The 21240-nt window shown below is 40.1% G+C and overlaps 1 protein-coding gene across 5 annotated transcripts in view; it reads left to right on the top strand.

Moving 5' to 3' along the window:
• UBR1 (ubiquitin protein ligase E3 component n-recognin 1) overlaps nucleotides 1–21240 on the top strand; it is a 169001-nt gene that overhangs the window by 12438 nt on the left and 135323 nt on the right. For all 5 annotated transcript variants that reach the window (XM_070054077.1, XM_070054074.1, XM_070054075.1 and 2 more), the window contains exons 2-3: nucleotides 14561–14817; nucleotides 18725–18803. Coding sequence is in view for 3 of the 5 variants with exons in the window: in XM_070054075.1 (XP_069910176.1) it covers nucleotides 14561–14817; nucleotides 18725–18803 (336 nt within the window). In the remaining 2 variants the exon portion in view is untranslated. The remainder of the gene's footprint in view (nucleotides 1–14560; nucleotides 14818–18724; nucleotides 18804–21240) is intronic.

Below are 21240 nucleotides of genomic sequence, written 5' to 3'. Positions count from 1 at the left end.
TATTTTAATCTACTGATTGAAATGTCTGTCTCTCCTAAAATGAACATTCCAATGAAAGTTCCAGTGAAGGCCAGGATCATGTCTGACTTGTTAACTAATATATCCTGATAAGTGTTTGATACAGCAAATAGTTTCTTCTCCTCCTCCCTTCCCCCTCCTCCTATTTTTTTTTTTTAATATTTATTTATTTATTTGAAAGGGTGACAGAGAGAAGGAGAGACAGATTTTCTATCCACTGGTTCATTCTCCAAGTGCCTGCAACAGCCAGGGTTAGGCCAGGCCAAAGTCAGGAGCTAAGAACTCCATCTGCATCCCCCAGATGAGTGGTAGGGACTCGAGTACTACTGCCTCCTAGGCACATTAGCAGGAAACTAGATTGTATGGCAGAAGTGGGACTTGAACCTGGGTTCTCCACTATAGGATCCCCAGTGGCACTTAGCCTGCTGTGCCACAATGTCCTTAGTTACATATTCTTTATTTTTAATTTTAATGAGTTTTTAACAGATTCCATGTGATTTATAGATACAATTCTAAGAATATAATGATATTTCTTCTTCCCTCTCTCACTCCTACATGCCTTCTAGTTACGTATTCTTCTTCTTCTTTTTTTTTTTTTAAAGACTGATTTATTTATTTGAAAGTCAGAGTTACACAGAGAGAGAAGGAGAGGTAGAGAGAGAGAGGTCTTCCATTCACTGATTCACTCCCCAATTGGTCATAACCACCAGAGCTGCACTGATCCAAAGCCAGGAGCCAGGAGCTTCTTCCAGGTCTCCCACATGGGTGCAGGGGCCCAAGGACTTGGGCCATCCTGTACTGACTTCCCAGGCCGTAGAGAACTGGATCGGAAGTAGGGCAGCTGGGATACGAATTGGCACCCATATAGGATGCCGGCACTGCAAGTGGCAGCTTTACCTGCTACACCACAGCACCAGCCCCAGTTACATATTCTTAAATGAATAAATAAAAGAGGATCAACATTAGGGATTCGTTTTAGTTAGATTTCTAGTGATGGAGGGTGGGGGAAGGAAGGAAGGAATGAGGGGGCATATTAGTTCAGTGGTCAACCTCAGAACCCAAGCCAGTCAGGAAGTAAGAAAAGCCAAAGTAGGCATGTGGAGGACTTGGTAAGATTTGAGGTATTAAAGGTCTTGTTTTTGACATAAACGAGAAGACTGAAAATTATAGTTAGAAAGGGGAATTTTAGAGTTTGAGAATACGAGGGCATACCAGGTTTTTGTGATGGTAAATTCAGGTTAAACACACATCGTATATGTTTGTGTAGTACACTTTCTGTACTCCTTTTGGATGTAGCATGTTCTGGGTTTTATTACACAGTGCCTATTTATTATCTGCCTTTCCTACCAGACATGAATGTCTTGAGAGCATGAGCTATTCCTTATCCACAGCTGTATCTCCAGTACCCAACACATTGTTTCAGAGTTTTCATTGAATGAAATAAAAAGACTATCTGAAGTGCAATGGAGGTGGATATAATAGGAGTTGAGGAGGTTAAGAGACAGGCTAAAATTTTTAAAATTAATCAGAGAATTAAAAAATAACATTGAGGTATAATTCATATACAATAAAATGAAACATTGGATAAGTTTTGACAAACATGTACACTTGTGTGACTAACACCAAATCAAAATATAGAACATTTCTATTACTCCCCAAGGTTGTCTAGTGCCTAATTGGGAGGTTTTTTAAGTTTAATATTATGTTTGGACCAGTGCTGTGGCGCAGCACGTTAACACCCTGGCCTGAAGTGCCGGCATCAAATGTGGGTGTCAGTTCAAGACCTGGCTGCTCCACTTCCAATCCAGCTCTCTGCTATGGCCTGGGAAAGCAGTAGAAGATGGCCCAAGTCATTGGGCCCCTGTACCCATGTAGGAGATCTGGAAGAGGCTCCTGGCTCCTGGCTTCAGATTTGCACAGTTCCAGCCGTTGGAGCCAATTGGGGAGTGAACCATCGGATGGAAGACCTCTCTCTCTCTGCCTCTCCTCTCTGTGTAACTCTGACTTTCAAATAAATAAATCTTTTTTAAAAATTGTTCAAAAATATTATGTTTGTACAATGATTTTGAAAATCATTACCAACAGTCTCATATGAATAGGAAATCTTGAAAAGATAACATTTTTTGAAGATTGATCTTAAAATATTGAAGATACAGAAGGAATGAGAAATGATGCATTGTTTTCATTAGAGATAATTTTCCTTAGAAATTTGGATTTATGTGATTTTAGGCAAGAGCACAGCTTTCTGTGCTTTGTTTAAGTGGAAAAACAATTATGAAAACCAGATATCTTGCATCCTAGCTGAAGGACTGTGCCACCAAATCTTAGCTGGGGCTAATACCCATGTTTTTCCATTATTTATAATTTATCTTGTGAGCATTTAGGGAAATTCTTACTTTTAGTACTGGATTCTATAGAATTACATATGAAGTTAAATTTTGAAACCTCGGTTAAAGTGACAGATTCACTTCCATTATGGTAAGAGGCTAGGGCGGGAACAGTGACTGAGTACAGATGAGTCGGTACTTGAAACTGTCTTATGTTTAATGACACATTACCCTGCAAATAAAAAGATTCTTATCCTCAGTACTGCCTAGAGTCTGTCTGGGTAGATATTTGTATAAGGCAGTGACATAGGTGAGCCTCAGATTTCCCATTTCCTTTAAACATTTCTCCAAAGCTGTTAGTCATATTCTGTTCTCTGTCAAATAATTTGCTTGACGCTTTTAATCCATTGTCTCAGATTTTAAGACCACTCTAGTTCCAGGTGATTTGCTGTGAACTCTTATGTGTTCTTTCAGGGTATTCTGAGTTAAAATGCTTTCTTTTGAAGAAACAATAATTAATTACTTGATGAGTTTTGTTTTTTTAAAAGCATTTGGTACAGCCTTTTTTTGTTTTGTTTGTTTAAATGTTGTTATACCTCTGTAATAAGATGAGTGCTTACAGAAGTGTGCTGTGCTAAATAAACATTACTGAGAGACTTCAGAAGAATTATTGTTCTGCCCTGAGTGCTCACTTATTACCCCAGAGTGACATAGGCCTTGTCTATAATGGAGTCTGTTATATACTTGAGTATAAATTTCCTTCTAATAGTTTACTTAATGCTGCTCTTCAAAACAATGTCTGTTTGACTTGTCTATTTGGAGGAGTGAGGCTATAACCAGTTAATGTGTCTTTATGTACTATTTTAAAATGCCTTTGAGCTTTTAGTATTTATGGGTAAGCTAGAAATGATTCTAGCCTCATAAGAAGTCTGTTGTTTTATACAATAAATTTTTTTAAATACACATATGCTCTGCTTTGTAATCTAAGAAAAGATTTCAGTTGCTTTGCAAATACATATGCCAGAAAGCAAAAAGAATATGAAATACATACCCTGGAGTTTAGGAAGACAGATTGTATTCATCTACAGACTTGAAGGACGGCCCAGAAAATTGGGGCATGACCTATAGTCAGAAATGAAAAAAGAATAGCATAGCTTAGGGACAGAATACTTCTAAAAACTAGGTTCTGACAGTATGCTTATATGTTATCTCCACAGGAAGACAGAAGAGAGGCCTTGCTTGTCAAGTATCTCTATATTTAACTCTGGCTTATTTTATCAATTCCATGAAGACAGGGAAAACATAATTATCATAGACAGCACAGGCTGGCAATGATAACACATTATAGGATGAAAAAAAATCTCTTTAGGCTGAATATTGCATTAAAACTAATGAAGTGACACTTAATTGAGATGAAAGTAATGCCTTATGTATATCTTTATTTGTGCACAGGGCTGGGTCCCATCTATGTGATTGATCTAAGGGTTTTAGTTGTCTGCATGCTCATCAAGTTATAAGTTTAATGTGGCTGCCAAAAATGTGATTTTTTTAAATAGCAGTTTAGTGCCTAAGATAAAGGAGGCAATAAATAGTCCCACTCCTCAATACAGGGGCTTATTCCATAAAAGTAATCAGCATGGGGCATGGTCTAGATATCCTGTCATTAGGAATGGGTAGATTTCTTTAGTCTCTTCATTCCAGTTTGGCCCTGAATGAGGAGACCAATGAAAGATAATTACCTTCCTCTAATTGAAAAGTGGTTAGATTATATGGATTTATTTTATGAACCATAGGATAAAAGTTACAAGGAGGTAGATTTTGGGTCATTTTGAGCTGTAAGAATGGAAGTTGGCTGAGGAGTATTCAGAAAGGCTTGGGTAGCTTACCACCAGATAATATATAGATGGAGTTTCTTGTAGTAAGCAGTTGAACTAGAGTTGTTTTTAAGTTTTATGAGTCTGTCAAGTATTATTATGAGAAAACTTTGTATAGTCAAATATTTCTTAGTATCCAGAGATGCAAAAAAATTCTAGAGCCTCCAGATTTCGTTAGCACTTTAAGTCAAGAAGAATTAGGAAAGTAATTACAGGGCTTCTGAAGGTTCTATAAATGTCTAGCAGTTTTCTACACAAGGATTAGTTGTGGTTAGAAGAAAGGGATCTACCATACTTAAGTACGTTTTTTCACAGTCATGTTCCCAAACAGGCGTCCAAGTTCCTGGGTCAGAGCTGTGAACATATCTTTTTGTCTCCATGGGGATGAAGAAAATGTTTGGAATGTTTGGGAATTTAAATGTTGTGAGAACTTCTTCTTCTCTCTCTTTTTTTTTTTTTTTTTTAACAGAACAGCCAATTAGGAAAGCCTTCCCTTACTTCCAAATGTTGGGAAAAAAATTTTTAATAGACATTGAAGTTAAAAACCATTATTTTTGTTTTACTAGCATAAAGGGAACACATTTCATATAGCTCATATATACGGTTTTTAGAACATAATGATACTTCATATTCTACTTTTCCTCCCTCTCTTATTCCCACCCTCCTTCCTTCTTTCTTATCTTTCTTTTATTTTTTATGATGACATATTTTCATTTTTCTTTGTAATCGATCTTAACCTCCACTAAATAAAGAATTCAGCAAGTATTAAGTAGGAAAACCACTGTTCCTCAACAATATAGACAACAATAATCAAATCTCAAAATATTGGTTTTGCTCATATACATTACATTTTTTGTACTCTGTATATTAGTTACCATAAATAAGGTAAAACAAGATATTTGTCTACTACAGATAATAAAGGCAAAATAGACAGATGGGATTACATGAAGCTAAGAAGCCTCTGCAAGGCAAATACTCAACAAAGTAAAGAGGTAACTGAAAGAATGAGAGAAGATATTTGCAAATTATACATCTGATAAAGGATTAATATTCAGGATATATAAGGAGCTCAAGAAGCTAAACAACAACAAAACAAGCAGTCCAGTTAAAAAAATGGGCTAAGGATATGAGCAGGCATTTTCCAAAACATGAAATACAAATGGCCAACAGAAACATGAAAAGATGCTCAGGATCACTAGCCATCAGGGATATGCAAATAAAAACCTTAATGAGGTTTTTCCTTACACCAGTTAGACTGACTATCATCCATTAATCAAAATATAACAAATGCTGGTGAGGATGTAGGGGGAAAAGGTGCCCTAATACGCTGCTGGTGGGAATGTAAACTGATAAAACCATTATGGAAGACAATGTGGATATTCCTTAGAAATCTGAAAATAGATCTACCATGTGACTCAGCCATTCCACTCTTGGGGAATTTACCCGAAAGAAATGAAATCAACATATGAAAGAGTAATGTGTACTCCCATGTTTATAGCAGCCCAACTCATAACAGTGAAGTTAAAAATTCTTATTTTTATTCCCATCACAAATGGAGGAAAATGTTATAAATAGTAAAACAGAGACAAAAGCCAAACTTGCTCCAGTCACCAATCGTTAATTCCTGAACATGTCACCCAGTAAAATATGTATTGTGTAGTTTTTCTTACCTAGAAAAAAAAAATTTTAGTTGAAAAGAATTTTCCACAGCTGTGGCAATAACAGAAAAAGTTGTGAGAGAGAATAATTGTGTTTTGTCTTCTGTAAGAATTCTATAAACAAAGGTATAGAAAGCTTAGTAGTGTCCAAATCTGTTTTGTGCTCTCTAGCAAGAACCATATAGCATTTAGCAATTACCAAAAACTTGTGTTATGTACTTTTCCCAAGCTTGTGGGAACATAGGGATTTGAAACACAAAGTTCCTCCCTTCAAGGAGCTTATTATTTAGTTAGGTGGCTCGATGTACACATTTATCTATTTTAATTTTTTTTATTTGACAAGTAGAGTTATAGACAGAGAAAGAGAGAGAAGTCTTCTGTTAGTTCACTCCCCACAGGGCTGTAACAGCTGGGACTATGCCAGGCTGAAGCCAGGAGCTTCATCTGGGTGTCCCATGTGGGTGCAGGGACCCAAGCACTTGAGCCGCCATCCACTGTTTTCCCAGGTGCATTAACAGGGAGCTGAATTGGAAGTGGAGCAGCCAGGACTTGAACTGGCACCCATATGGAATGTCACCATTGCAAGTGACAGCTTAACCCACTACATCACGAGAGCAGCCCCCAGAATGAAATTTTATATGCACAACTTTATAATCTGTGTTAATGGAAATATATTTATTAATGCCTTTCTCTATTTGTAAATAAACATCTTCGGTATCATTTCTTTTTTTAAAAAATAGATTATTTATTTGAAAGGCATAGTGACAGAGAGGAAGAGATAGAGAAAGCTTCTATCCACTGGTTCCCCACCTGCAATGACTATGATGGCTGGGCTGGGCCAGACTGAAGTGAGAAGCCTGAAATTACAGCTGTGTCTCCCACATGAGTGGCAGGCATCCAAGCACTTGGACCATCTTCCACTGCTTTCCCAGGTACATTAGCAAGAACCTGGATCAGAAATAGAGCAGCTGGGGTCACACTGGTACTCTGATAAGGGATGCCCGTGTTGCTGTCTGCATCTTAACCCTCTCACACAAAATGGGCCCCTCAGTATAATTTCTTTTTCTAAAAAAAAAAAAAAAAAAATTATTTGAAAGAGTTACACAGAGAGAGGAAAGGCAGGGAGGGAGGGAGGGCGGGAGGGAGAGAGGTAGGTCTTCCATCCGATGGTTCACTCCCCAATTGGCCAGAACTGTGCCGATCCGAAGCCAGATGCTTCTTCCAGGTCTCCCACGTGGGTGCAGGGGCTCAAGGACCTGGGCCATCTTCTGCTTTCCCAGGCCATAGCAGAGAGCTGGATCAGAAGTGGAACAGCTGGGTCTCAAACTGGTGCCCATATGGAATGCCGGCGCTTCAGGCCAGGGCGTTAACCCGCTGCACCACAGCACCGGCCCTTCAGTATCATTTCTTAAACTATTTTGAACTAATTTTTGACTTGTAGAAAAGTTGCAAAAACTGCAACAGAGTTCCCTTACATCCTTATTTCTGTTTCCGCAAATGTTGACATCTTACATAACTATAGTGAATTATCAAGGACAAGAAATTAATATTAATGAATCTGTAGACTTTGACCTTCACCACTTTTCCTGTAAACCCATAAACATCCTTTTTATGTTCCAGGATCCATTGGTATTTCTCTTTCCATCCGCACTTTTTTTTTTTTTTTTGCACTTTCTTCTGCAACAGTGTCTACTCTTTCCTCATTTTCCATGACTTTGACACTTTTAAATCACACTGAACAGCTATTTTGTAATATGTCCTTCAATTTGGGGTTATTTGATGCTTTTTCATAATTGAGATTATGTTTTTGGCAAAAATAACACAAAAAGGGCATGTTGTCCTTCTCAATGCCTTTGTCAAGCAATGCCTGATATCAATAATTTCTTTTTTTTAAAGAAAGATCATATGATAACCAGTGGTTGACAACTTGCTTTTTATTTTCCTATTTTTGACAGGCAGAGAGACAGAGAAATCTACCATCTGCTGGTTTGTTTCCCGAATTCTTTTTTTTTTTTTTTTAAGATTTATTTTATTTATTTGAAACTCAGAGTTATACAGAGAGAGAAGGAAAGGGAGAGAGGGAGAGAGAGAGGTCCTCCATCTGCTGGTTCACTCCCCAACTGGCCACCACAGCTGGAGCTGTGCCTATTTGAAGCCAGGAGCAGGAGCTTCTTCTGAGTCTCCCATGTGGGTGCAGGGGCCCAAGGACTTGGGCCATCTTCCACTGCTTTCCCAGGCCATAGCAGAGAGCTGGATCGGAAGTGGAGCAGCCGGGACTTGAACCAGTGCCCATATGGGATGCCGGCACTGCAGACAGTGGCTTTACCCACTATGCCACAGCGCCGGCCCCTGCTTCCCAAATTCTTAAAACTCAGTCTTGGTCTCCCACATGGGTGACAGGGACCCAATTACTTGAGTCAATACCTGCCTCCCTAGGTGCATATTAGCAGGAAGCTAGAATCAGAAACAATGCTAAGAGTTGAAACCAGGTGTTCTGATGTAGGATGAGAACATCCCAAGTAGGGTCTTAACTGATCCACCAAATGCCCACTCCTCCATATTTTTTTCCCCCAGGCAGAGTTAGACAGACAGAGAGAGAGAGAGAGAGAGTTATAGACAGTGAGAGAGAGACAGAGAGAGAGACAGAGAGGAAGGTCTTTCTTCCATTGGTTCACTCCCCTAATGGCCACTACGGTCAGCACTACGCCGATCCGAAGCCAGGAGCTGGGTACTTTCTCCCAGTCTCCCACGCGGATGCAGGGACCCAAGCACTTGGGCCATCCTCTGCTGCCCTCTTGGGCCACAGCAGAGAGCTGGACTGGAAGAGGAGCAAGAGGGACTAGTATCCGGAGCCCCAACCGGGACTAGAACACGGAGTGCTGGTGCTGCAGGCGGAGGATCAGCCAAGTGAGCCACGGCGCTGGCCCACCCTTCCATATTTCTTACTGGTGATATTAAATTGATATCTGCAGGATTTATCTGCTTTAAAGTTACTGTCTTTCCAGTTGGAGTTAATAAGTGTCTTCTGGGACGTACTTTGATACTAATTAGCATCATCTTAAATACACATACTAGGTAGACTTTTAAGAGTTATTTTTTAGTTGCAAAAATATTCACATTTATCTAACAATGTCAAACAGTATAACATTGTTTCAAGTAAAATGTGAAAATCCCTAGACTCTCTGGGTAAGTTCTTTTATGTTATCACTGTTAGTAATTTGTTGTTTCTCCTTCCAGACCCTTAGTCTTCATTTAAGAAATGATAAGCATAGGTGTATATGCACATATAATGAATTAGCGCAAATGTGTAGAGATTTTAAAAGCATATATAATTTAGAAATTTATACAAAATGAAATTATTTGAAACTTCTTTTTTTTTTTTTTTTTTTAAGATTTATTTATTTGGCCGGCGCCGCGGCTCACTAGGCTAATCCTCCGCCTAGCGGCGCCGGCACACCAGGTTCTAGTCCCGGTTGGGGCGCCGGATTCTGTCCCAGTTGCCCCTCTTCCAGGCCAGCTCTCTGCTGTGGCCAGGGAGTGCAGTGGAGGATGGCCCAGGTGCTTGGGCCCTGCACCCCATGGGAGACCAGGAAAAGCACCTGGCTTCTGGCTCCTGCCATCGGATCAGCGCAGTGCGCTGGCCGCAGCGCGCCGGCTGCGGCGGCCATTGGAGGGTGAACCAATGGCAAAGGAAGACCTTTCTCTCTGTCTCTCTCTTACTGTCCACTCTGCCTGTCAAAAAAAAAAATTATTTATTTATTAGAGGCCAAGTTACAGACAGAGAGAGACAAGAGACAGAAAGGTCTTCCATCACTGGTTCACTCCCCAAATGGTCACAATGGCCAGAGCTGGACTGATCTGAAACCAGGAGCCAGGAGCTTCTTGCAGGTCTCCCATGTGGGTGCGGGGCCCAAGTACTTGGGCTATCCTCCAGTGCTTTCCCAGGCCATCAGCAGGGAGCTGAATTGGAAGTGGAGCAGCCAGGACTAGAACCAGTGCCCATATAGGATGTGGATGCTACAGGCAGAGGCTTAACCTACTATGCCACTGGGCCAACCCCTTAAAACTTATTTTCTGCTTAACAGTGTTTTATAGTATTGTGACTACATAGAATGGTATGGTTGTACCATACTTGTTTCATCTTTGTTGATAGACATTAAGGCAGTGTAAGTAGTGTTATAGTGAATATTCTGGTATACAAGTAGAAGCTTCAGAACTTTCATGAGCAATGAAAAATCCAATTTTCTCTTAGTTTCTTTTTTCTTTGTTTCTGAATATCCTTATAACATTTATACATTTGGGTAAGGTATGGTTAAATGACATTCTATAACTTCTTATACTATTCCCTTATTGATAGATATTCAGTTTTTCTTTGTTGTTGTGAATAACTTTGTACAAGAAATATGTAAGATTGAAAAGACTGGGGCCAGTGTTGTGGCAATGAGCAGTTAGCACCTTAGGACTCAATTGGGTCACAGGTATTCCTTGGACACAAAGGCCAGCACTTCATAGACAGTCTGAATGGGCATGCCATTGTTAAGTTGGGTTAGTGCATTTATTGCCTCCTCTGTGCCTTTTCACAGGTGTAGCTCTACCCATAGATTCAAGAAGCAAAGGCATGTCCATTTTAAAATATATATAAATTTCAAAATTCATCTTGATTATTTGATTGAAGGAAAAGTTTGAGAAAGGCATAAGGAGTAGCAGAATTGGATATCAGTTACTCATGTTTGTTTTGAAGACCAGAAGGTTTTAATTTTGAATAACCCAGTCCAAGAAATCTTAGCCTGCCCCAAGGATGTGAAGCATTTTCTTCAAAATGTTTTATAGTTACAGCTTTTACATTTAGGTCTATAGTCCATTTCAAATTTGTTTTGTGTGAATGGTATAAAGTATGAGTTGAAGTTCATATTTTTCATAAGGCTAATGGCTCCTACACCATTTTTTGAAGACTCTTTTCTCCTTTTGATTGTGTTGATGTCTTTTTAAAAGTCAGTTGACTTCATGAGTATATTATAGATTGATGTTTTGGACCATCTCTTCTATTCCATTGATAGTTATATCTGTCTCATTGGAGTGCCTGGGTTTGAGTCTAGTTTCTTTTTCTGATTCCAAGTTCCTGCTAACAGGCACCATGGGGAAGCAGCAGGTGATGGCTCAAGTATTTGGGAAACTCAGATGGATTTCTAGGCTCCTGGCATTGGTCTTGCACCAGCCCCAGCTGTTGTAGCCATCTAGGGGTGTGATGGGGGAAGAGAACTTCCCTAAATGCCTGCAAAACCTGGTGCTAGGACACACTGAAGCTAGGAGCTAAGAGCTCCATCCAGGTCTCCCGTGTAGATGGCAGAAACCCACTTGGGCCATCCTCCATTGCCTTCCCACACATATTAGCAGGAAGTGGAATCAGAAGCAAAGCTGGGACCGGCGTGGTGGCACAGGGGGTAAAGCAGCCTCCTGCAGTGCCGGCATCCCACATGGGCACTGGTTCGTGTCCTGCCTGCTCCCTTCTGATCCAGCTCTCTGCTGTGGCCTGGGAAGTCAGTAGAAGATGGCTCAGATGCTTGGACCCCTGCACCCACATGAGAGACCAGAAGAAGCTCCTGGCTCCTGGCTTAGGATCGGCTCAGCACCAGCCATTGGTGCCATTTGGGGAATGAACCAGTGATGGAAGACCTTTTTCTCTGTCTCTCCCTCTCTGTAACTCTACCTCTCAAATAAATAAATAAAATCTTAAAAAAAAAAACCCACATGGAATATTAATAAAACCAGAAAGCCAATCCATTTCATATCAACAGTGTTAATTTAATTGGGAATATGTTAAATACAACTAAATTGCCAGTGTGTTGGGTTGATAGTAGACAGTCCTCTGTTTCCCCTACCTCTGTTCACTTGAGCCTGCTTACCGATTGGCATTAATAATGGTAGGCTGCTTGGATGATTTGGTAACATTCAACCCTAACATTTAAGCCTAGACTGTCAGTGAGTAATTCTCAAGTATTTATTTTAGTAAAGCAGTACTTGATACCTGGAAAGCAGCCTTGTTTGATAAGAGTGGAATGATGATGATACTGAAATTTGTGTAAAATGGCTATTAAACCCACTTATTGTGGGAATTAGAAATTTGGCACATTAAAGGCCTGGAACATGGTGGGCCCAGTTTGTTGTTGTTGTTGTTGTTGTTGTTTTTTTTTTTTTTTTGCCTGTTGCCATCACAGGCAGTGCATGGCCTTTGGGCCACCTGCCTCATGCTTTATGACCTACATGCTCCTCCACATGGCTGGCTCCTGGTACTCGGTATGAATCCAGATTTCTCTCTCTTTTAGATAGGGCCCTCACTCTCCTATGGATTTCTCTCACTGAATAAAAAGCTTAAAACTTTGGGGCCAGCGCTGTGGCGCAGCGGGTTAACACCCTGGCCTGAAGCACCGGCATTCCATATGGGCGCCGGTTCTAGTCCAGGCTGCTCTACTTCCAGTCCAGCTCTCTGCTATGGCCTTGGATAGCAGTGGAAAATGGCCTAAGTCCTTGGGTCCCTGCACCCATGTGAGAGACCCGAAGGAAGCTCTTGGCTCCTGCCTTTGGATCGGCGTAGCTCCGGCCGTTGCGGCCATCTGGGGAGTGAACCTGCACATGGAAGACCTCTCTGTCTCTACTTCTCTCTGTAACTCTTTCAAATAAATAAACTAAATCTTTAAAAAAAAAAAAAAAGCTTAAAACTTAAAAAAAAAATTGGCACAAGCAGAGATAGACTTTGCTTGAGTCACATGGATACCTTCTATATGATCCCAATTGCTAAGGTGCAAACTTTTTAGTTTAACTTCTTTCACAACAGTACATTTTGAGCTTATCCATTATATTGTGTGTATTAGCAGTTCATTCCTGTTATTGCTTAGTAATATTCTATAGTTTGTATATACCACAGTTTGTTTATTAATTTGCCATTTGAAAGTTAGTTGGTTTGTCTCTGGTTTTTGGTAATTATAAATAAAGCCACTATACCATTTGTGTCTACATTTTGGTATGAACATGAGTTTTCATTACTTGGATAATTCCTAGTAGTTTGATTGCTGGGTCATATGGTAAGTGTTATGTTTTGCTTTCTAAGAAATGGTCACTCTTGTAAAGTGGCTTTATCATTTTGAATTTTTTTTAAAGATTTATTTATTTATTTGAAAGGCAGAGTTACAGAGAGAGAGAGTGAAGAAGAGACAGAGATAGCTTCTATCCACTTATTCACTCTTCAAATGACTGCAACAGCAGAAGCTGGGCTGATCTGGAGCCAGGAGCTTTGTCAGGTCTCCTACATGAGTGCAGGGGTCTAAGCACTTGGGCCATCTTCTGCTGCTTTCCCAGGCACATCAGCAAGGAGCTGGATCAGAAGTGGAGCAGCCAGGGCTCTAACACATATGGGATGTAAGCACCGCTGGCAGCAACAGCTTTACCTGCTACGTGTGACAGTGCTGGCCCCACCATTTTGAATTTCTGCTAGCAGTTTCATTTTTCGGCATTTTCTGCATTCTTATTGGCACTTTTCTTTAAGAGACAGCATGTGTGTTCCCACATGGGTGGTGGAAATCAGTTACTTGAGTCATCACTGCTGCAGCCCAAGATCCACATTAGCCAGAAGTTGGAGTCAGGAACGAGAGACAGAACTTTTAACTCAGGCACTCTGATATGGGATATGGGCATCTTAACCGCTAGGCCAAATGCTTACCCATTGTTGGCATTCGAGATTGCTTTTTTTTTTTTTAAAAAGCTGCTTGTGCTGAGATATCTCATTGTCATCTCTCTCTCTCTCTCCCTCTCCTTTTTTTTTTTTTTTTTTTTTTTGACAGGCAGAGTTGGACAGTGAGAGAGAGAGAGACAGAGAGAAAGGTCTTCCTTTTCCATTGGTTCACCCCCAAATGGCCACTACGGCTGGTGCACTGCGCCAATCCTAAGCCAGAAGCCAGGTGCTTCTTCCTGGTCTCCCATGCGGGTGCAGGGCTCAAGCACTTGGGCCATCCTCCACTGCCTTCCTGGGCCACAGCAGAGAGCTGGACTGGAAGAGGAACAACCGGGACAGAATCCAGCGCCCCAACCGGGACTAGAACCTGGGCTGTCGGTGCCGCAGGCTGGGAATTAGCCAAGTGAGCCGCGGCGCCGGCCTCTCATTGTCATTTCAACTTAAATTCCCCTTGATGACTAATGATGTTGAACATGTTTTCTTGTGAAAGGAAGCCGTCTATAACCGTTTCTTTTGAAGAACAGAAGATCTTGCTTTCGATGAGGTCCATGTTACCCATTTTTGTGTTCACACAAAAAAGATATAATAATTTTGGTGTCTTGTTAAACACTATGGCTCGTTAAAACAATTAAACTAAACTTTGAGGGAATGCTTTGTATAGCCTATGACTGATTGTAGAATCACCTTCACACAGCAAGAATTGGTCATTATGGAATGGAAGGGTAATTTTCATTTCCTAGGGACAACTGCACTTATTTTTTCCCATTTTTCTGTGATATGTAGGCAGTGACTTACTTGTGTGTAAATACCCTCTTTGATTTTGTATTAGTAAAAGATAAAATATATTGTCATCACTTTGAAAATACAGAATTATGCTATTGCTTGTTCCCCTAGATCTTAAGAAGAAACTTGTAAGAAAGTCTAATCTCTATCTTCTTCTTTTTTTTTTTTTTCCAGTGGTGGGATCAGCAAATTGATTTTCATCATGCTTTCTTGCAACATTTGGCACAACTGGTGCCAGAAATTTATTTTGCTGAAATGGACCCAGACTTGGAAAAGCAGGAGGAGAGTGTACAGATGTCAATATTCACTCCACTGGAATGGTACTTATTTGGAGAAGATCCAGATATTTGCTTAGAGAAATTGAAACACAGTGGAGCATTTCAGCTCTGTGGGAAGGTTTTCAAAAGTGGAGAGACAACATATTCTTGTAGGTAAGAATTAGAAATCTGCAGGGTTGATTATAATGGAAGTCTTGTTATTTTGTACCTGTTTCATGATCTTCTTGCCTTGGTTTATTACTATTTATAATATATTAAATCCCATTTAATTAAATTTCTTTTATTATATACTTTTAAGTCTCTTTTTGCTAGTACAGCTTGTTTTTGAATATGTGACTTCTAGTTAAACAATTCTTTCACTTTTGCTTGCTGTTTTCCAAATATCTGAATGATAGATTTTTGCTTTGTTTACAATGTAGTCAGCAAACTCTTATCTGAAACCCTGGGGCCAGGTGTATTTCAGAATTCTGAGTACTTGGGCCGGCGCCGCGGCTCACTAGGCTAATCCTCCGCCTTGCGGCGCCGGCACACCGGGTTCTAGTCCCGGTCGGGGCGCCGGATTCTGTCCCGGTTGCCCCTCTTCCAAGCCAGCTCTCTGCTGTGGCCAGGGAGTGCAGTGGAGGATGGCCCAGGTGCTTGGGCCCTGTACCCCATGGGAGACCAGGAAAAGCACCTGGCTCCTGGCTCCTGCCATCGGATCAGCGCGGTGCGCCGGCCGCAGCGCGCTGGCTGCGGCGGCCATTGGAGGGTGAACCAACGGCAAAGGAAGACCTTTCTCTCTCTGTCTCTCTCTCACTGTCCACTCTGCCTGTAAAAAAAAAAAGAATTCTGAGTACTTGACCAGGAGAGTCAGGGTAGGATCCTGTAATCAAACATAGTAAGGCTGGCGCCGTGGCTCACTAGGCTAATCCTCCGCCTTGCGGCGCCGGTACACCGGGTTCTAGTCCTGATCGGGGCGCTGGATTCTGTCCCGGTTGCCCCTCTTCCAGGCCAGCTCTCTGCTGTGGCCCGGGAAGGCAGTGGAGGATGGCCCAAGTGCTTGGGCCCTGCACCCCATGGGAGACCAGGAGAAGCACCTGGCTCCTGCCATCAGATCAGCGCGGTGCGCCGGCTGCAGCGCACCAGCCGGCGGTGGCCGTTGGAGGGTGAACCAACAGCAAAGGAAGACCTTTCTCTGTCTCTCTCTCTCACTGTCCACACTGCCTGTTAAAAAAAAAAAATAATAAATAAAATAAAAAAAAAACACACACACAAACATAGTAAGATTTCTATAAGAAATCTATGAATATTCTTAGCAAGTGGAATAAAGTCTATAGTCTTGTGTCCTTTTGGGTTATTTTGTATCATCAAGTGGGATTTGAAGCTAAGCCTACAAACAATCAAAACCATTTAGTTTTAGGACTTTTTGGATTTCAGAATTGTGATTAAGGAAGGGACTATAGACCTGAAGGAACAGTCAGTTTAGTTGAATAGAAGGAAACTAGTTGTAAGGAAATTAGAAGCAGTTTGAGACTTCTTGTTCTCTGTAAGAATAGTTCCTTTTAAACATCATGTTGGCACAGAGAACTTCTTTATCCTGACACTGCCTGAAATTTTCATCTTTTAGATCTCAGTAGTTTTCATTTTCTTTCTTTATTAAATGTAGTTTAGGTTAAGAGTGAATTTTTAGACTTCATAAATAGACTTTATAAATACAGAAAATTGCTTTTGTTTCACTATAATTCTGGGCTACACTAGTTTATGAATAATCATTGCTGATTATACTCTTTCTCCTATACTTTTCTCAGGATAAAAAATTACTCTCGTGTTTTATGTACTATTTTGTTTTATGGCATAGTAAGGTTTGTTTACCATCTCATGTATTTTCACCTAAAGTCTAGTCAGTTTCATCTAAAGCATAGTAGACACTTGTAGACCTCATGTCTCAGAGTTTCTTGGAGACATTTTTAATTGTTACAGCTGGGGGTTGGTACTGGCAACCAGTAGGTAGAAGACAAGCTTGCTGCTAAATATCCTGCAATACACAGGGTAGTTCCCTGCATCCCCAACAAATAATCAACTGACATCAAAATGTCAGTAGTATTGAGCTTTAGAAATCTTGTTCTAAATAGGTCAAAAGATCATATGTATTTTAGAGAATATTATTAGCCAACTTTTATTACCTATTAGCTTTTTAAAAAAAAATTTTTTTTTTTTTTTGACAGGCAGAGTGGATAGTGAGAGAGAGAGACAGAGAGAAAGGTCTTCCTTTTGCCATTGGTTCACCCTCCAATGGCTGCCACGGCTGGTGCGCTGCGGCTGGCGCACCGCGCTGATCCGAAGGCAGGAGCCAGGTGCTTCTCCTGGTCTCCCATGTGGGTGCAGGGCCCAAGGACTTGGGCCATCCTCCACTGCCTTCCCGGGCCACAGCAGAGAGCTGGCCTGGAAGAGGGGCAACTGGGAAAGAATCTGGCGCCCCGACCAGGACTAGAACCTGGTGTGCTGGCGCCACTAGGTGGAGGATTAGCCTATTGAGCCGCGGCGCCGGCCTTAAAATTTTTTTAAAAGACTTATTTATTTGAAAATCAGAGTTAGAGTCAGAGAGAGAAAAGTTTTTCATCTTCTGGTTCTCTCCCCAGGTGGCCACAATAGCCAGGAATTGAATTGGTACCCGTATGGGATGCTGGTGTTGTAGGCAGCAGCTTTACCCACTGTAACACAACAGCCGCCCCCAGTGTTTCTTTTTCTTCCTTTTTTTTTTTTTTTTAAGGTTTATTTATTTATTTGAGAGACAGATTTACAGACAGAGAGAGGAAAAGACAGAGAGAGGTCCTCCATCAGCTGGTTTACTCCTCAGATGGCCTCAACAACCAGAGCTGAGCTGATCCGAAGCCAGGAGCCAGGAGCTTCTTCCAGGTCTCCCGTGTGGGTGCTGGGGCCCAAGCACTTGGACTATCTTCCACTGCTTTTCCAGACCATCAGCAAGGAGCTAGACTGGAAGTGGAACAGTTGGGACTTGAACCAGTGCCCATAAGGGATGCTGGCACCACAGGCAGATGATAAACCTGCACCACAGCACCAGCTGCCAAAATTTATTTATTTGATTTTTTTATTTTTTTGACAGGTAGAGTTATAGACAGTGAGAGAGAGACAGAGAGAAAGGTCTTCCTTCCATTGGTTCACTCACCAAATGGCCACTGCGGCCGGCACTGCGTTGATCTGAAGCAGGAGCCAGGTGCCTCTTCCTGGTCTCCCATGCAGGTTCAGGGGCCCAAGCACTTGGGCCTTCCTCCACTGCACTCCTGGGCCACTGCAGAGAGCTGGACTGGAAGAGGGGCAACTGGGACTAGAACCTGGCACCCATATGGGATGCTGGCGCCGCAGGCAGAGGATTAATCAAGTGCGCCACAGCACCAGCCCCCCCTCCAAATTTATTTCTAAAATTTACCAATTTCATCTGCTCAACTCTGCAAAGTAAAATATCTGAAAAATTAATCCTGTAATTTGCACTAATTTCTACTGTTCTTAATGTTTCCCTGAAGACATTAAACAATATAATTGAAAAATTGCTGTTAGGGGAAAGAGTAAGAGAGATTGAATTGGTTTCTATTCCTTAAATATTGAGTACCTACTATGTGTCAGACACTGTTCTAGGTGTTTGGGACTCCAGTGAATTTTGTCTTTATTCAAGAAACACTTGACAGTGAGTAATCAGTGTTAATAAAATATATTTTAAATGACAGTATGAGATTATAAAGTAATGAAAAACTCACCCTTTCCATAAAACTAATTTTGAACTGTAATTTAACAATTTGAAACCATGTGAAGGTTTAAAGTTATGATGACATCAGATATAAAATCAGACATCCAAACTTGCACACTGAAATGTAGTTAAAATGAAGATGAACATATGCTTGATAGTGTTGTTTTTGCTCAAAACATTTTTAGAATTCTATTTTTGTAGTATCTTCATATTCAGTTTGTGTGCTGCACAGGAAACTCATCTACTTCATATTATTGTCATACCTTAAGTATCAGAGGAGCCTTCTAAATTTCAAATGTAATTTTCAATCTTTTTCAGAGACTGTGCAATTGATCCAACATGTGTACTCTGTATGGACTGCTTCCAGAATAGTGTTCATAAAAATCATCGTTACAAGGTATGCAAATAAATCCATTAGCAAAAGTCTGATGTCCATCTAGTCCAAATTCTTGACTAGTATTTGAGTTCCTGCTTTAATAGCTTTGATATGTGGACTTTTTAGCCTCTATTTAAGCATATCAGGTGATAGGACATTATTATATATAGAGATACTCCTTACAATTTTATGGTGAGATACATTATTTTTAAATAAAAGATTGTATAATAACTGTAAATCAAACACTTGTATAATAGCTACTGAAGTGGAGAAATAGGGCATTGCCAGATCTCTTCCAGCCCCACCTACTATCCCTTCTAGATTGCAATTGTAACATCTCTTCTATGTTTCTGATAATGATTTATTTGATTTTCCCCCCATTTAGCTTATAACCCAAGTCATATTAAATAATTTTTATCTGCTTTGGAACTTATATATGGATGGAGTGCTTTGGTTTTACAGTGTAAATGTAAAATGTTTTTTGTTGTTTAATAGCAATATGTTTGTAGCATTAGTTTATCTGTTAGCCTTAATAGTTTTCAATAACCATGTTATCTTTATTCATTCTCCTGTAAATGGATATGTAAGATTGTTTCTAATTCAACTATAAACATTTTTGTTCATGTGTTTTGTTATACATGTATAGGAGTTTGTATTGGATATATATCTGAAATAGAATTGCTAAGTTCCAGGGTATATTGATAATATACTTGATAATGTCTGACTGTTTTCTAAAGTGATTATAGTGATTTGTAGGCTCTCCAGCTAAATATGAGAGTTCTCATTGCTCTGTATTCCTGCAACATTTGTTGTTGTAAGTCTTTAAATTTAGCAAATCTATTCAGTATATAATAGTATGACATTGTGGTCTTGATTATATTTTTCTAATTAGTGATGGGACTGAGAACTTTTTCCTTTCCTGTTATATTTTTAGATAACCTTGTTATTTTGAGCTTAGATATGTTTCTCAAATAGTAGTGCTGGTTCTGTACTTTGGAGCTTAAACAGATGTAGTAGTTGATGTTTTTCTTTGTATGCACAAGTTTAAGATACCTCAAATCTTGTGTAAATGGAATTAACATCTTAACATTGTCTAGACAATATCTTCCATAAAGTTGAAAATGGCTTTAGTAGTTTTGGACTGGTCTCAATTTTGCTGTATGTGCTATAAGAACAGGTTGCAGATATTATAGTGCACTAGAGAAAAACAGATTGGGAGCTCAGGGTATAGTGAGATTAAAATGTCTTCCCAAGATTGCAAAGCTAATTATTAGTAGAATTTACAGAGTTTATCATTAGTTATGTTCTATATTTCTTGATCATCTCTATGAGTTATAATTTTCTTGTTCTGTCTCCAGAAATAATGCCAGAAGTAGAGATGAAGAGAAGGTTTTTAATTTCTTCTGATTCCTATTTTGGGAGACTAAAGAGAAAAAATGCTGAATGCCCACCACAAGAGTTTGAGTTCCTCAGATTTAAAGACTCCTAAACCTCTGTTTTCCAAGCTTTGGGATTTTTGTGGGTCAGTTTCAGAAAACTCTAAGCAAGACTTAGGGGACTTTGAGCTTTTTATTTGGCCAAAGAAGTTGAATTTTAATTTAAAAAGTGAGGGGAGAAGGGAGGAAAATGAACAGCAGCTTAAAAAAACCATACCATCTCATATCATTTAATAAAGGAAAACACATTTTAATCTCAAGAAAGTAGGATAACCTCAGAATAAAGAGTAGCCCTTTTAATTGAATGCATGTAACACTATAAAAGAGCTTACCATATTGTCCCTTTTTTTCTTCTGATTTCTCTATGGACTAATTAAAACTCGTCTGTTAATTTTTAGGAACCTCTTCATTAGCTGCCTTCATTTATTTATAATTTGCCAATCTACATCTCTACCACTAAGCAGCCTTTTGTGGAACATTCTTAGATTTGCTGTCTTTAGATTTCTGCAGAGTTGTCCTTGTTATTTATACAGCCTGTGTAAATCACATTGGAAAGATGAGCTATAGTGTGATTAATAAAAAAAAAAAATTGCTCATCAATAAGTTGATAGAAGCTTTCCAGAATATGAGTGTATATGGTGAGACTTTGGAGAAAAATGAAGGAATGACTAATAATTATGTAGTTACTTCTAAGGCAATGTGTGGGACTCTGGATGGTCATATTAGTATAGGGAGCTTCAGCAGAGTTGATAATTTTCTTAGGTTGGCTACTGGATTCATGGGTATTTATTTCATTGCTATACTTTGTTTTTATTTTTTATTTTTTATTTTTATTTTTATTTTTTGACAGGCAGAGTGGACAGTGAGAGAGAGAGACAGAGAGAAAGGTCTTGCTTTGCCATTGGTTCACCCTCCAATGGCCACCGCGGCCAGCGCGCTGTGGCCGGTGTACCGCACTGATCCAATGGCAGGAGCCAGGTACTTAGCCTGGTCTCCCATGGGGTGCAGGGCCCAAGCACTTG

The sequence above is a fragment of the Oryctolagus cuniculus genome, chromosome 12 (genome assembly GCF_964237555.1).
Source record: "Oryctolagus cuniculus chromosome 12, mOryCun1.1, whole genome shotgun sequence".
In the NCBI taxonomy this organism is placed as follows: domain Eukaryota; kingdom Metazoa; phylum Chordata; class Mammalia; order Lagomorpha; family Leporidae; genus Oryctolagus; species Oryctolagus cuniculus.
This window is presented reverse-complemented; position numbering and strand designations above follow the sequence as displayed.